General features: G+C 37.1%; 1 protein-coding gene across 2 annotated transcripts in view; it reads right to left on the reverse strand.

Moving 5' to 3' along the window:
- Positions 1-834: 834 nt before the first annotated feature.
- LOC120518885 (SLAM family member 9-like) overlaps positions 835-16,308 on the reverse strand; it is a 99,715-nt gene continuing 84,241 nt past the window's right edge. Inside the window, exons 3-6 of one of the 2 annotated variants that reach the window (XM_039741896.1) lie at positions 10,727-11,011; positions 8,534-8,647; positions 8,170-8,222; positions 835-1,062 (exon numbers count right to left, since the gene is read on the reverse strand). In XM_039741896.1, the coding sequence (XP_039597830.1) occupies positions 946-1,062; positions 8,170-8,222; positions 8,534-8,647; positions 10,727-11,011 (569 nt within the window). In that variant the 3' untranslated portion in view covers positions 835-945. The remainder of the gene's footprint in view (positions 1,063-8,169; positions 8,223-8,533; positions 8,648-10,726; positions 11,012-16,308) is intronic. The other variant, XM_039741897.1, reaches the window with a different exon arrangement.

Raw genomic sequence — 16,308 nt, forward strand, 5'->3', positions numbered from 1 at the left:
TCTGTATCAGAAACACAGTACTTGACTTTCACAAACTGCAGTCTGCCCGACAGATAGTCCATAATACTTCACGTAAGCAGAAAATTTCAGCATGAGAAAATAAAGTGTAAAATTTAGAGGAGAAATCAGGGCCTAGGTTTGCTACACTTTTAATATTATTAACTGGTCCAGTTAATATTTACCTTTAACTCCATTAGCTGCACCTCTAATTTTGGCTAAGCAAAGAACAGAGAGTAAATAATTACCTGAATAGGTATGGTCCATAGTGATGGACAAAGGACAAAAATGCAGAATTGTGGGAACTAGAGTATTTGGGATCTGGGAGCTAAGCCAGAGGAGGGAGAGTATTTTGATACTCCATAATTTAAAAGAAAAACTAGGATGTTACAGCAAGAAAGATGGGACATGTAGCAGAAAGAATTGTCCCTGTGTGTATAGCCCATCCATCATTCTGTCCTACTAGTCATCTATTTATATAACCTGCTTATTCCAGTGTAGAGATTTGGGGAGCCTAAGCCCATCCTGGCTACATCAGACACATGACAGGAAACAGCTTTACAGGGTGCATTTATGTCAACACTCAAACCTACTTACATTTACTTAACTTATCTTTACCAGTAATCCTGCTGCAGCTCTGTAATGCTTGGTACCCGGGGCTATGGGCACTTTTCATTAAGCCATTGAGTATCTTGTACTTCATAAGTGAGGATGGACTAGGACAAGTGTGCTCCTGTACTTCCTCTTGACAACAAAAGAACAAACAAATCTGAAAAATTATAGTTGTTCAAGTATAAAATACAACATAAAAGCAATGGAGATTATTTATAACTCTAAGTTTATTCAACAGAAAAATTTGGGAACGTTTATAATATGAAAATATATTTTAAAAAAGTCTCTTTCCCATGAACAAGCAGGGTGTGTGTCATATCATCCGGAATACAGGGCTCAACGTTTTGGTCCAACTGTGCTGTATATGGTCATTTCTGGATGGGTGAACTCACTGCCTCCAATCTGAGCATAAGTTGAGTTTACAGCTGCAGTATAATGTTGGTGATCTTTTGTCTAAAATGCAAAAATTTAGATGGTTTAAAAATGCTGGTGCATAGATTAGCAAGCAAAGCCAAAACATAATGCCAGTCAGTCGCTAATTATAAAATCCTCCTGTTTTATCTTGGTAGAGTAATATATATATTGCTCTACTTTCCCCTATTATTTTATTAACATGTAGCTTTAGAATGCCAAATCTCACAGACTTACCATTGTTTATAAGGTATTATTTTATATAACTTATCCCCACCTTCCCTTCTATATCTATAACCTCAGGCAATTAGATGTAGTAAAAAGACAAGCAGGAGTTAAGTTACACATAAAATAATGTATTACTGATAATATTCAGAAATAATAACAATATGCACAGTACATTTGAATATTAGTAACCATACAACCTGATTAAATGGTGATGTGTAGTTCAGACTTGTAGTTACTTAAAATGTCTCTAGTTAAGGCATCATTGGTGCTCGGCTTTCAGCCACATGTCTGTTCAATATGGCTGCTGAGCTGTGTTCTTCATTGTGTTGTCTTCATCATCACAGGTTAGCAAGAGATGCTTCTTTTCAGATGTTAGTAATAGAGAGTGAAGCAAGCAAATTTATGGGTTTTCTGTCCAACTCCTACAGCCAATAGGACATCATGGTACTTAAAGGCCTCTGAGACAAGCCAATTCCAAACAGCCATACCTCAGACCAGTGGGGGAAATAGAACATCTTAACACCTGCCCCCAAACCATATGTTAAACATGCTGGCTTCCTTGTGGGGGGGTTGAAAGACTTTAGCAGAGAAACACTCGCCAAACTGGTTTAAGACACATCTCCCAAAATCTTGTCGTAAAATTACAAAGAGACTTAGTTGTAGGGTGGGCAAATACGAACGCCTCTCACCAAAGTAACAGTAAATTACGTTGCTTTGCCTAAATTATAAATAAAGACATACAAAACATTTATCAAGTTATATGCAAAATCTTATATCAAGTAAGGACTGGTAGTAAAATAAAGACTTTGACATGTCATATTTAAATATTTAACACCAGATTATAGTTTGTCAACACAAAAGGTAAATGAAACTATGGCTGGGGACACAGTGGTGTAAAGATTAGCTATGCTACCTCAAATCTCCAGGGCACAGATTACTAATTTTGCACCTGACACTGTTTGTGGAGCAGGCATATTCTGATACAGGCAGATGATACTCAGCTCTTCTTCAATGTTAAAAGTGGAACTTCATCAGAGCTTTCTCAGCTCACAACCTGTTTTAGTGAAATTAAAACCTGGATGGAACAGAACTCTTTAAAATTAAATTGCAACAAAACTGAACTCCTGCAAATTGGGACTAAAATGCAACTTAATAAAATTAGCTCTTTCCCAGTCCATCTTGGCGGTGATCTCATCAGACCTGCCTCTACTGCAAAGAATCTTGTCATTTTTGATTCCTCCCTCTCTTATTCCGCTCAAATAAACCACATTAAGAAACTTTCTTACTTTCACCTCCATAACATATCTCGTGTTTGCTCCTTCCTCTCCTTTTCTAATGCTGAAAAACTTGTCCCTGCTTTTATCACATCACGTATCGATTATTGTAACTCACTGATGGCAGGTGCCCCTTCTAATCTTATTTCACAGCTCCAGCTTATTCAAAACTCAGCTGCAAGAGTCCTTACTTGAACAAGCAGCAGCGAGCACATCACACTCATCCTACTCCATCTTCAATGGCTCCCTGTGTCTTACAGAATCGAATATAAAATCCTACTAATAACCTACAAAGCCTTAAATAACCTTTGATCAACGAGCTGCTGCAATTATTAGCTAGACACTTATAACCGACATTTTAACATTACTCAGTCAGAGGGTTGGCGAGTGAGGTGAGAACCCAAATCTTGAGTTGGTACCCACAGTCACCTAAGTAACTGTATGATATGGTTACATCATACAGATAACTTACAATTTTGACCAAAAGTGTAACATTAAATGTCTTATCTTACTGTGATGCCAGCCTTCACAATGTGTATGCAGTTGACTGCTTCAATTACATTTGGAAGACCAAATGTTGCTGCCAGTTGTGCTTTGATGTTTACCTGTTCAACCACAGTATAAGGAAAACTTATATATTTGGATGATAAGTGGATAATACCATCCTATACAGCTGGCATAGTGCAAATCAGTGATAACTAACAAAATACCCGATCAGTCAGCCAGTTCACATTGAAAAGCTTCTGTGGCTAAAAACCCAAGGGTGGACAGAACTTGCAAAGGAGCAGGTAGAGCACAATTCCTCAAAGTCTGCCTTTGTAAAGCCAGCCCCAGTTCAGCATACAGCTTTAAGAGGAGAGCTCTTGGAAATCTAAATTGATTTAGAAGCCAGTCATAATCATAAAACAATTTTTCCTTTTGTGACAACACTACTGCAGCCATAGTAGTTGGGATAGTTTGGCCATTCCATGCACCATTATATTGTTGCAGATTGATTACAATCAAGTGCCTTAAATTTGTGAACGAAATGCAAAACATTTTGGTGTATTTGATAAAGCCTGCATCATGGATGCAAATCTAAAAAAGAAAGAGAAACCACTCAGAAACAGTAGGAAGGCTTTGATGCTATGTGCTGCCCATTTACAAAACCAAGCTGAAATGTGTGAATGTATGGTTTCAGGCTGCTGTGAAAATGCTTTACACCAAGTTCAGTTTTATGCATCTCGATGTGAGCGGGAAAACAGGTGCACGCAACATTTTTGTGTATATGCACTGTTTACACATGAGGCACCAGGGCATTAATAAATGGAGATGAAATTGGTGAAAATTTAGAAAAGGAGCTGGATGGAGAGGGAAGACAGGGAAAATGTAAAAGTAGGATGGATTTATATTAGTTAAATTATTTAGGTTCTAATTTTTTATCAAAAGTGAAGGAATGTTTCACAGTCTTCAGTAGAAGTGGTTGTTGGGCCAGATGCAGGTTGAAATAGTTACCTAACCAGAGGGAACAAAACCCTTGGGTTATATTGGCCACTCTCTATATTGGTACCATAATGTGTAATTCTTGGCTGCAGTCAGTGCATCTCCATAAGCTCTATGATAGGAACAGAAAGCCTGGATGTGCACAGTGAGGCCAGTCTTATGTGACATTCTCTCAAGGTGTCACCTAGCTACTTCATAGTCTGTAATGTTGAATTAAAATGATTGCTTAAATTGCTTAAATTAAACCTCTTTGTGTTTTAAATGAGCTATTTTATCTAGTGCTGAAAGGATGACTCAGTTGTAGTGATCAACAAGACTACCTAATGTAAGTAGCATATAGGAAGACAGAAAAGGATCTGAAATGGGTCCAGCAAGAATAGAACATATATTTTTCAGGCTTCTTAGAGGAATTTGATGTTTTAAGTTAGGAGCAGAAAGAGGGGTTGCAACAGTGAAAAACACTTCTTTGTGATCAGAGAGTCCCAGATCAATTCATTGAGTGCACTAGGGATAGACATTCATTTGTCAGATTAAAGCTATGTCACATTACACAATTTTTCCAGCAATTTTCAGTCTTAGCTTTCATTTACACAATCTTAGCCAGCTGGAGGAAGTCAGCGGCACGCTCCTGTGAAGCCAATCACCTAATGTAACATATCTAACAACTGAGACCCACTAATCTGTGATTAGCTCAGATAGAATCAAACTAAAACAGAATGGAAAAAAAAAAAGGCTGAGACTGTGGCTGAATGCACCTCAGCTATTAACCATTCACACAGTACCAGTCCAAAAGCATGGGGGCTCTGGACCTCACAAACAGAATAGAAGCTGGTCTGTTTGATTTCTCATATTCTACCCAACATAACATATTGGAAAAAAGAAATAAAGGGCATGGATTGTTCCTGAATACTCTGCAACTGTTAACACCTTACACAGCACTGTCTCCGTTAGTAATCTATCAACTGTCAGAAAAAAGGGCAAGAGAATTGTGTGATCAAAGAATTAAGGTAAAGGTTAAAGGTAAGGTTTTGAAGACATTATTAACACCAACAATGATGTTTGGAGCTGAAACATAGGCAGTAAATGGAGCGCAGGAGAAGAGGTTAGATGTAGCAGCAATTAGACTGTTGAGATGGATGAGTAATGGGAGTAATGGGAATAGGAGTACATTGAAAGACAAAGCGGATGGATAAAGAAGATCTTAAGGAACAGGGCTTGACTGGCAAGGAGGTTCAGGACAGAGCCGTTGTAGAAGGTTGATCAAGCAAATCAACCCCTCATACAAATGAGAAAAGAAGAGGATGAAGAAGAAAAAGACACAAGCATTTGTCCATACTGAAACAACCGCAAATGCATCATGGCGTAGACCTTTACCTGCACTGGGCATGTGCACATCAGTGGTAAGTTCTGTTTAGGGACTGTGTAATTAAAAACTCAGAGCTCAGTGAAAATCAGAAAATGCACTTTCAAAAGTATCAGCATGCCCAGGACTGTGATAGCACATTCACAGTACAGATAAGGAAATAAACTATTTAAGGAGTTATAGTGAATTGCCCCCATGTTACATGAATGCATTCATTAAAGTTGTAAAACTAACTCAATAGAGAAAATAAATAAATGCATACCCACATGTATCTATATCTTTACTTTACTGCATTGTGCTTTCATATCTCTCTTCTCTATTCTTGTGAGCTTGAGCTGCATTTTACACCTGTCCATTTCCCTAATTACCTTGTTATTAATTTTGCTATGGAAAGTGCTTCTCCTTTTTGAACGGAAACTGGATTTATCACAAAGCTGTAGTTACTGGGAAATCATCTGCACATTGTGCATGTATGCAGCATTCAAAATAAATGCAATTTAGAATGCCTACAGATGCACAGCTTAACAAACTGTGTGGAAAGCAACTGTTCTGTGCCTGCTATGCCAGAGTCTGTTTTTCTTCCATGAACAATAATCAGTCAACAAATAAGACACTGTAATGTTGGGGAAAGGTCCATCTAATAAGCACAAACAAAACAGAGCTCAGTGTTCAGTGATTATAAAAACATTAGGTTTCCCTCTTCCCCAATGAAATACTGCCCTTTGATTTTCAGAAGTATATGACTCTTAAGTGCATTTTTAAATTTTTTTGATTTCAGGAGTTTGAGTGGACAAAAGGTAGAAATAAAGACAAATACATGCATTTTTAAATTGAAAATTTACTAGTGTGGATTGGGCCAAAATTAGAAGGAAATGACAAAAAAGGGTTGTACATCTGATTACCTGTTACTAATGCCAATGGGAAACATTTTTATCTGAAAGGGGTTTGGTATTAAACAGAAACAGAACAGGAAAGTCTCAATAGTTTAACACTAATATCCTTTAAAAGTGATATCCATCAACAGCTGAATTTCACAGAAATCATAAAGATGTTGCTGCAAATAAATCTAGAAGACACAGGTTCTGAAGGAAGGGGCATATATTTTGTTTCCATACAAAATGCCCTAGAATAGTGGAGCTGTTTAAGGTAATCAAAGACTGACTGCTTCCATTTGTAAATGACTTTAGTGCCTGCTCCATCTGAACAATTCAGAGAGATTTCACAGCTGCCACTGGGGTTCTTGATTAAAAACATCTTCTTTGAATGATGTTTCAAAATATCTGGAAACTAAAGGCTATAAATAGCAAGGTATTGATACTTTAAAAGAGTAGCTGTGTATGCAAATAACCAACATACAATACAATACAATTTAATTTATTTCTTGTGTAACCCAAAATCACACAAGGAATACCTCAATGGGCTTTAACAGGCCCTGCCTTTTGACAGCCCCCCAGCCTTGACAAAGAAAAACTCTTGTAGTGAAAAACACTTGTAGTGAAAAAAATGGAAGACACCTTGGGAAAAACAGTTCAAAGAGAGCCCTTTTCAAGTAGGTTGGGCGTGTAGTGGGTGTCAAAAAAGGGGGTAAATGAAATGCAATACACAGAACAGAACACAAGTAATCCTCAATACAATATAATAGTGCAATAGAAATATTAAATGTACAGAGTAGAATTCAACAGTAACAGTCACATAATACAATTTGGATTTGTTCAGAGTCCTGGAGACCTTGGCCATCAAGCTGCCTCCCCCCTTGACCAACATAATATATAAACTATTTTATAACCAGCAATGGGTCAAAGGGCAAAGCATCACAGGGCACACTCAATCACATACCTATAGTTCAGCTGCCAATTAACCCAATGTGTACAGATGTGAGATGAACATAGGTACAAAATGCACCCAAACGTGTTTTAATGGGGTTGACATGCCACCTCCCCAAGAGATTTAAATATGGGTAAAACTGAGAGCACTGTCAAGAGAAAGAAATGATTACTAAAAGTGCCACCATGGTGTAGTAGGTATAGTGCCACCTCAGGCATCTTGGGCTCAAGTCCCACATATAGTTGTTGTGTGTTTGGAATTTGCATGTCATTTGTGTGGTAGGTGTATAGCTCACTCCAGCGGGAGAAGACCCTGGGCATGCTGGTGCATTTATATCTGTCAGTTTTCTAGGAGGGTTTAAAAGACATTTCTGGGGATATGTTGGCCTGATCTGTTGAGTTCTGCATGTGTCTACAACAACCCTCCTCAAGGAAAAGAAGGTGAAGTGATCTATGCTAGTGTTGGACTGGTACTAAGATTCTGAGTGCAACCAGTACTGGTACCAAAAGAGTTCAGAGCAAATAACAGATACTGTAACTCCAAAACCCCCACTTCCCTTTAGGTAGCTATGAAGTCCAGATCACATTAGTTGAGGCAAAAGGGGTGCAGGGGTCCATGAACTCCCGATCACATTAAATCATGTGTCTTCATTTCATAAACTCTACAAAACAGAAGTTTTTCAAAATCTATACTAGTGAGTGACAAGGGGAATCCCAAAATGCTGGTATCATACCATTTTAAAAGTTGGGGTTTTCAGTAGTTTTCCAGTACCCAAATTGATGTACGCACCTGAACTGAAGCAATTTAGAATTGCCTGAAAACATTTTTGTGAACCCAGAAAAACTGGCAAAGTTCTCACTGATTACAGCTCAGGTAGTAGATGGGACGTTATCTGGGATTGTCACATCTGTAATGCCAGCAGTTATTAAACAGTTTTAAAGCATATGATTCAAAAATGTTAAAAAAGAATAAATGTACCTGTTCATTAACTTCAGCTATACCAGCATACACTGTATTGGCGTCACTTTCGTCTAAAGGTAAACACAAATATTAAAACTTTTGACATTTTTTAATACCTCTGTTTCAATAATGGTAATATCATTTGATATTAATATGTATTTCAAATCTAAAAATCTAATGAAAGTAACAATCATGGTAGGATATTTAAAAAGTTGTTAGATTATTTTTAAGTATGTAATTTACAGACCAAATTTAGTTCTTTTTCTAATAGCATTTCTTAAGTGTTAAAGCAATTAAATAACTGCATATTTTCACAAGCAAAGTTACTTGCAATTACTGCTTTAAGGTAAGTTAATATGTACATTGTTTTCCAAATACATACCTTTATCAAAGTTTTTACGATGGGTTTTCCGGTAGCAAAATATTACGAGAATTACAGCAAATAAAATAATAATAGGAGATACTATTGAAATTATAAGGAGCAATAATGAAATGCCTGAAACAAAGAAGAAAGCAATAAAGCAATCATTTCAACTTATTCACTTCACTTATAAACTTTACAAATTACATAATGCATGATTAAAAATGCAGATTAGTTAAACAAAACATTTCAAACTTGTTAATGTGAAAAGATTCTAACAATATCTGTCCTAACATATTAACTTGGAAATATGACCAGTTGACAACAGAGGAGAAGAAAACAAAACTTCAGTCAGCAGCATACTTAGGGAAAAGAAACCTCTTTGGGGATCAATGACTGGTTATAATCTGAAGTCTGATACTGTAAGACAGGCACAGTTCTGGAAACCTTGCAGAACGTGTTGCCCACCACCTCCATGGCATTCCAAATATTATGCAAGGGAATTTCTTTTTTGAACACTCATTTAGATGTCTTGTGGATCTGAGCAGTTCAGTATTTCCTAGCCTTTCACTTTTTTGTTATATAGAATATATATTTATCCAAACAGATTATAATTAACATATATACGTGAAAATGGAAGAAAGTTAGTTGGTTAACTGTTGTTAACTTTTTCAAATAAAGGCTGTGAATCTTAACAAGCAAGTTGATTATAAAATAGGCCAAAAGCGTCTTAGCATTACAGCAGTAATTGGCTTAAAATTTTAAAAATGACTGAAATGAAAACATGCTGTTGCTGTGTCCCTTCTGGCTTAAGACCCATGCCCTAAACAGTAGCCTGAAATAAACCCTGTGCAGGAACATAAATAAAACAACATTCTTCTGAGTATTCATCCATCCATTCATTATCCAACCCACTATATCCAAACTACAGGATAACAGGGGTCTGCTGGAGCCAATCCCAGCCAACACAGTGCGCAAGGCAGGAAACAAACTCCGGGCAGAGCGCCAGCCCACTGCAGGGCATCTTCTGAGTATTCCACCTACAAAACCCATGGGAAAAATAGCATAAAAATGATAAAATCTGTCTTTTCAAAAAAACAAAAAAGGTGATTAAAAGAACTCAATCATGACCCTGTCTATGTTTTAGGGAAACTGAACACTATAACATTGCACAGGATGAAGGTATCTGTGCTCATTAAATTGTATGGTCATACCCAGCACAACATCACTATGGTGCAGACATCTTTGATCCTAAAAGACTATGGAAGATCACTAGCCAGATAAAACAAAATTAAGCACAAATAAGTTGAAAAACACACAAAAATAATGCAAACATGCTTAAATAACTAGAATATCTGATAATATGTTTTCAATGTTGTTTTACTGTTTTATACTCAATACATCATCCATAGTAGGTGGCAATAATAATTTCTCATTATATGCATAAACCTCCTCATTTGGATTCTCTCATTCTACATTAATATGTATGTGATAAGATACAACCAACTGGTAATAGAAGAGATCCAGTCATCATAGAATCTATCCGTCCATCCATCCATTTTCCAACCCGCTATATCCTAACACAAGGTCACAGGGGTCTGCTGAATCCAATCCCAGCCAACACAGGGCAAGGCAGGAACAAATCCCGGGCAGGGTGACAACCCACCTGAGTCATAGAATCATTTCATGTCTATTTTGTTATCCGGTCCCTCCATGAGCACTATAACAATGCAAGACTTTGTCAAAATATGACAAAGAATGAACATCATTAGTGATGAATAATTGCCCCAAAGTCAGGATAAATAAAATTTATCAAAATGGGAGTCACTCTAATTGATACAACCAGATAGTGATTTAAGAATTGGAGGTAGGTGGTCATATTTATTGCTCTGCATTGTGTTGCTTAGTGTTGTGTTTTGAATTAAGTGTTGAATAGTCTGACACTAAAATATTTCAGTAGTTACTCTGCCACATATAAAAGACTTACCTATTACACCCTGCAATTATCATTCATTCTCAAAAGTGCTTAAAGCAATTTAAGGTCTTTTTAATAATCTATACAGCTTCTTTCATTGTCTTGGTTGTCATGCATGAAATAATGGCAATATTTTACATCAAGTTTTGATCAAATAAATGTAAAGTATATTTACATTACTAAATACAAACAGTGAGTTTACAATATTAAGATACAGGTACAGTATTTCTTTTATATACCTTTAGGCATGTCTGGTTCACAAAGTTTTCTTGTAGTTAATGACAAATTGCTGACTTTATTTTCTGCAAAACAGGTGAAAGAAGCATGACTTCCAGCTCTATAGTGTGCAGAATATTCCAGATGAGAAGCTTTGTGTGAAGTAATCAAAGACTCATTGGCTCCAATCTGCTTCCATTTCAATGTGACTTCGGTGCCTGCCCCAACTGAGCAATTCAGAGTGATATTACAACTGCCATCAGAGTTCAGGATTTGAAATTCTTTGTTTGAAAGTTGTCGTACAGGATCTGAAACAATGAAAATAAATAAATAGCCATGAGCTGAGATGTCGAGGTTTCTGGCAATAACTTCCCAGACACTACATTTTGAAGATTTTCAGTCCTAGTGTGTTTTTTAATCAGTTTAACTGTCCATCTTTCTTGCAAGTAAACATCAAACTGTGCTCGCTGAAAAATGTGCCTACATGATATAAAAGTTTATAAAACATATATATCAACATTTTTATGAACTCTTGCTGTAAGCTGGGAGATAGTTAATGAGAGCAACAAACATGATTTACAAATTTTATAACTTTACCTAAAAAGAAATAATTGATATTTTAAATGTGGTGGCTGGATTAGTTAACATAACAACCTAAGAAAAGTCTATGTAGAACAGAGACTAATAAAAAGAACAGCCAAAGCAAGATCTGAATAGTAAGGAAGTAAAATTGGTAAGACTAATATAACTTCCAGACAAAGTGAACATGTAGAATGTTAGACGTAAGATAAGAGGCATTGGCTTCAGCAAAACAACAACTCTTTTCTTTATTACCTGTCAACATAGCATTTGGTATCTGCTTCATGAACATAATAGTAAGAGAGCTGGGTCTCCATACAATATTCCATCTGTTTTATTAAAGTCATATACATATCCATGGCAACTACATATTTTCAGTTTAAAGTTGTTTGCAATTCTATCACTGCTATAGAAATCACATGTCAAATCATTGAATCGTTGAAAATAGTATGAAAAAGAGAAATAATACAATATGCAAATACTGTAGCTAATGGGAAGTATTCAGTTAGACATGCATTCGTTTGTGAAGAGGGATGACAGGTCTGCTAACTACGCATTTTTCACGCCTCCACTATCCATTTATCTGGACTACATCTTGGTGTTTAATAAAAGTCTTCTTGGGGGAATTAAAAAAATTCCAAACCCACCCTTTTTTAACCCCTTTTCAAACACAAGGTCCCGGGGGCCCTTTTGGGCCCCTTTCCCAAACCGGAAACGGGGCGGGAATAAACCCGGGCAGGGGGGGGCCAACCCACCAAAATTAAAATCATTTCATGTCTTTTTTGTTTGGGGCCCCTCCTTGGGGCACTATAACAATACAAGACTTTTAAAAAAATAAAAAAATGAAAAACCCCATTAGTGATAAATAATTTTCCCCAGAGTGGATAAAAAAAATTTTAAATAAAAGGGGGTTCTAATTGATAACAACCAGGTGTTTGGGGGTGGGGGTGGGGGGGCCCATTTTGGCTCTCCATTTTTGGTTTAGTGTTGTTTTTTGAATTAAGTGTTGAATAGTCGGCAAAAAATTTTTTCAGTAGTTACTTTTTGAAAAAGAAACATCCCCCTTTAAAATTATCATTCATTCTCAAAAGTGCTTAAACGTTTGGGTTTTTTTAATAATCTATAAAACTTCTTTCTTTCCCCCGGTTTGTCATGAAAATAATGGAAATTTTTAATCAATTTTTGGTCAAATAAATTAAGTATATTTACTTTTACTAAATACAAAAAAAGGGTTTAAAAAATAAGATACATTTTTAGTTTTTTTTTTATATACCTTTGGATGGGTTCCAAAGGTATTTTGGGACAAATTTGATTTTACAAAACAAGGAAAGCATGACTTCCACTCTAAAAAGTGGCAAGAATATTCAGATAAGGCTTTGTTGGGAAATTAAAAGACTCTTGGCCCAATCTGTTTCCTTTTCCTTTGGTTTGGGTTTTGCAAATTTGAAGGGAAAAATTCAGTGATTTTGGGTATCGGGTTTTCCGGATTTAAAATTTTTCTTTGTTTAAAAGGGGTTTGTCAATTGAAACAATGAAAATAAATAAAAAACCATAAACTGAGATGCCCAAGTTTTGGAAAGGGCCTTTGGCCCACATTTTGAGTTTTTCCGTTCCTGGTGTTTTTTTTAATCAAGTTTAACTGTCCATCTTTCTTCAAAGTAAACATAAAAAACTGAAACAAGCTAAAAAAAATTACCCTACATGATAAAAAAGTTTATAAAACATATATATAAAATTTTTTATGAACTCTTTTAAGCGGGAAAGGGGGTTTTTTTGAGGGGCAAAAAACATGATTTAAAAAATTTCTCTTTCCCAAAAAAATAGTGATATTTTTAAAGGGTGGGGGAAGTTATTAAAAATTTTAAACTGAAAAGATGAATAAAAAAAGGGCCAAGAAAGCAAGATCTGAAAAAGAAAAGGAAGTAAAATTGGAAAGGACAATAAAACCCCAGACAAAGTGAACATGTGGGAAATTTTGGGCGTAAGAAAAAGGGGGCAGGCCAACAAAACAAAAACTCTTTTTTTTTTACCTGTAAAAAGCATTTTGGTTTTGCTTCATGAACAAATAGTAAAGGGGGTTTGGGTCCCCATACAATATTCCATCTTTTTTTAAAAGCCCAATCCCATAACGCCTTTTTTTTAAAGTTTTTTCTTTTTCCTGCTATAGAAATCACATTTTCAAATCATTAAATGGAAAATATAAAAAGAAATAATACAATATAAAAATACGAGCTAAGGGGAAATTAGTTAGACATGCTTTAAAGTTTGTAAAGGGGAAAAAAACGGGTCTCCAAACCCAATTTTTTCCCTTTTCCCTTTCCAAAATTTTTTGGCCCTATTTTGGTTTTTTAAAAAAAAGGGCCTTTTCATTAGTTTATTTTTGTTTAAAGCTGATTGACAAAGAGGAAATTCCAATTTTGGGTCCCTTAGATTAGGTTAAGGGGAAATTGTCAAAATCCCAATTTAAAGGGGCTTCAACCCAAAGTTAAATTTTATTTTTAAAAACCCCCCCCCTCGACATCCCCGGGGTGCCCCCCCTCCCAAAGGGGCCGGAAAGCCCCGTCCTTGCCCCCGATGGCGTTACTTTTGGAAATTCCCCCGCCCCCCCCGGACCTCTCTCCTACCCGTTGTTTTTGGGCTTTGGGGGTTGGTCGGGGCTTCCCCCCCCTTTGGGTCCCTCCTTAAAACCCTCCCCACCCGGGTTGGTTCCTCGGGAAAAGGGTCTGTTTGGGGGCCCCCGGGGGCTTTTGGGAACCGGGGTTTTTCCCTCCCGGGCGAAATAAACTTAAAAGGGGCGTAGGGGTGGATTCCCCGCTGGTTTAAACCCCCGGTTACCTGCGGGGAAAAAATAAACAGTCGGGGCGTTTTGACAGATGTCTGGCCGCTTTTTGGAAAAATTTTCCGAAAGAAAACCCCAAGGCTTTTACTTTTTTGGTTTCCGGTCCCTGGGGGATAGAGGGCAACCCCGGGCATCCCCCGGGGCCTTTCCCTGAAAGCCCCAAAACCCCCATTAAAAATTCATTTTTGGGTTTGACTGGTCGGCTTTTTTTTTTTCCATCTCCCCGGGGGTTAACCCAAATTGTGGGGATCAAAAAACCCGGGGTCTAAATTAAGCCCAAGGTGAGGGTTACCCTGTTTCCCCCAAATTTGGTCCAGGCGTTAATACCCCCCTTTTCCCCCCTTTAAAGAAATTCTGTAAAAAAGGTCCATTTTCTTGGTTCTATCTGTTTTTAAATTTAAAAGATCAAAAAAAAATATATCTCTTTTTGCTTTATCACCGGTAAAACCCCTTTTTCCACCCTCACAGAAATTCCTCAACCAACTTAAAGGGGGTTTCCCCCGGAAACTCTCTTTAAAAGTTTCCCCAATAAAGCACCCCCTTTTTGGGTTTCCCAAATCGGGCCCGGGCGCCCTGTCTCTCTCCCCCGAGCAAAACGGGCTGGGACAGACCCTACTGCGGCGTGGAAGGATAACCCCCATGGTTGTGCCGGCTTAAGGGCTCGCGCTCCAAAACCTAATGCCCAAGGGGCCCGGGCCGGGCCCTCCCCGCGGCGGAAGGATCTTTTTAAAATTAAAGGGTTTTTTTTAAAAGTTTAAAGCTTGGGAGTGCTACTCCCCCTTTAAAAAATCCCAATTTGGTTAAATTTGCGTATTCCCCTTTTTAAAACCTTTGGGGCTTAAAAAAAAACCAACCACGGGTTTTGGATAAAAATGTTCACATATATACGGGGCAAACGGGGACCTCTCCTTTGGGAGAATTTAAAGGGTTTTGGTTTTAAAAAACGGCGGTGGTGCAGAAACCCAACCTAAAAAAAGTATTCTGGGCTCTTGCAGGGGGAAAACCGGTGAAATCCCTACTTTTTCCGGGCTTGACTCTCCTTGAGGTTATTTTTAAAAGGTTTGGGGAAAATAAAAAAGTTATTTTCTTTTTCTCTAAAATTTGGCCCTTTGTTTTAAAGGGCAGACTCCGGGGAAATTACGTTAACTTGTTTTAAATTCATTCTTTTTAAACTAAATGAAATTTTATTTTAATCAGAAAAAGAAATTTAAAAATGGGGTGATTTTAGGCGTGTGGGTAATATAATGAAGTTATTTTTAAAAAGCTTACACCGGCGACAGTTTTCCCCGCGTGTGTTTTAGGATTTGCTGCGGTCGGTGATGAATTTTATTTTTTGCTCAGCTCTTTTTCTATCCCCTTGGGCCCTTTTTGACAAAGGCTTCAAAATTTTTAACTTTTGCATTTGGGAGATTTAAAAGCGGTTTTTCCCCCCCAGTTTTTGGCCCTTTTTACACTTTTACAAAATTTTGATTTTTTCTTCTACTAAAAAACTAAAAATTATTTCTTTTGCCGGATGATAATTAGAAATTTTTACTTTTTTTTAATTTAAAAAAGTTAAAAATTTAAAAAAACCCCAATTATGATTTTTTTTTGTCTTTTAAAAGGGGCCCCGGGGGGTGCCCATTTTCCCCCCTTTATACTTTTGCCTTTAGAAAAACCCTTGTATTTCTTCCCAAAAATATTTTAAATCCAATTCCTACCCGGGTAATTAGACAAACTCCATGAAAAGGAAAATTATGGGTCAATAGACTTTTGTAAATTAAAAAAAAAAAGTGTAAAACACTCCCCCAGACCTCCTTGCCTTTGGTTGGATTTTTTTTAAATTTAAAAAGAGTTTTTAAAGATTAGCAGGGCTTGAGATAACAAATTTTCCCTTTTAAAATCCCCTTGTTAAAATAATATCAGTATTTCCCCTTTTTTAAACCCGCATTTGAGGCGTCAAAAAAATCTAGCCTGGACGGTTGGAAAGATACCAAAAATTTCACATATATATAAGGCTTAACCGGGGGAAACCTCTCCTTTGGGAGAATTTTCCCGGGGTTGGCTTTAAACCCCGGGGCCCGGGTTGGTTGCGGTAGCCCCCCCAAAAAAAAATTATTCTGAACTATTTTCAGAGGCCCCGGGGGGTAGAAATGCCTACTTTTTGGCCTCTTTGCGGGCACCTTTTTTTAAAAGGTTGGATAAAAA

The sequence above is a fragment of the Polypterus senegalus genome, chromosome 18, assembly GCF_016835505.1.
Source record: "Polypterus senegalus isolate Bchr_013 chromosome 18, ASM1683550v1, whole genome shotgun sequence".
In the NCBI taxonomy this organism is placed as follows: Eukaryota; Metazoa; Chordata; class Cladistia; order Polypteriformes; family Polypteridae; genus Polypterus; species Polypterus senegalus.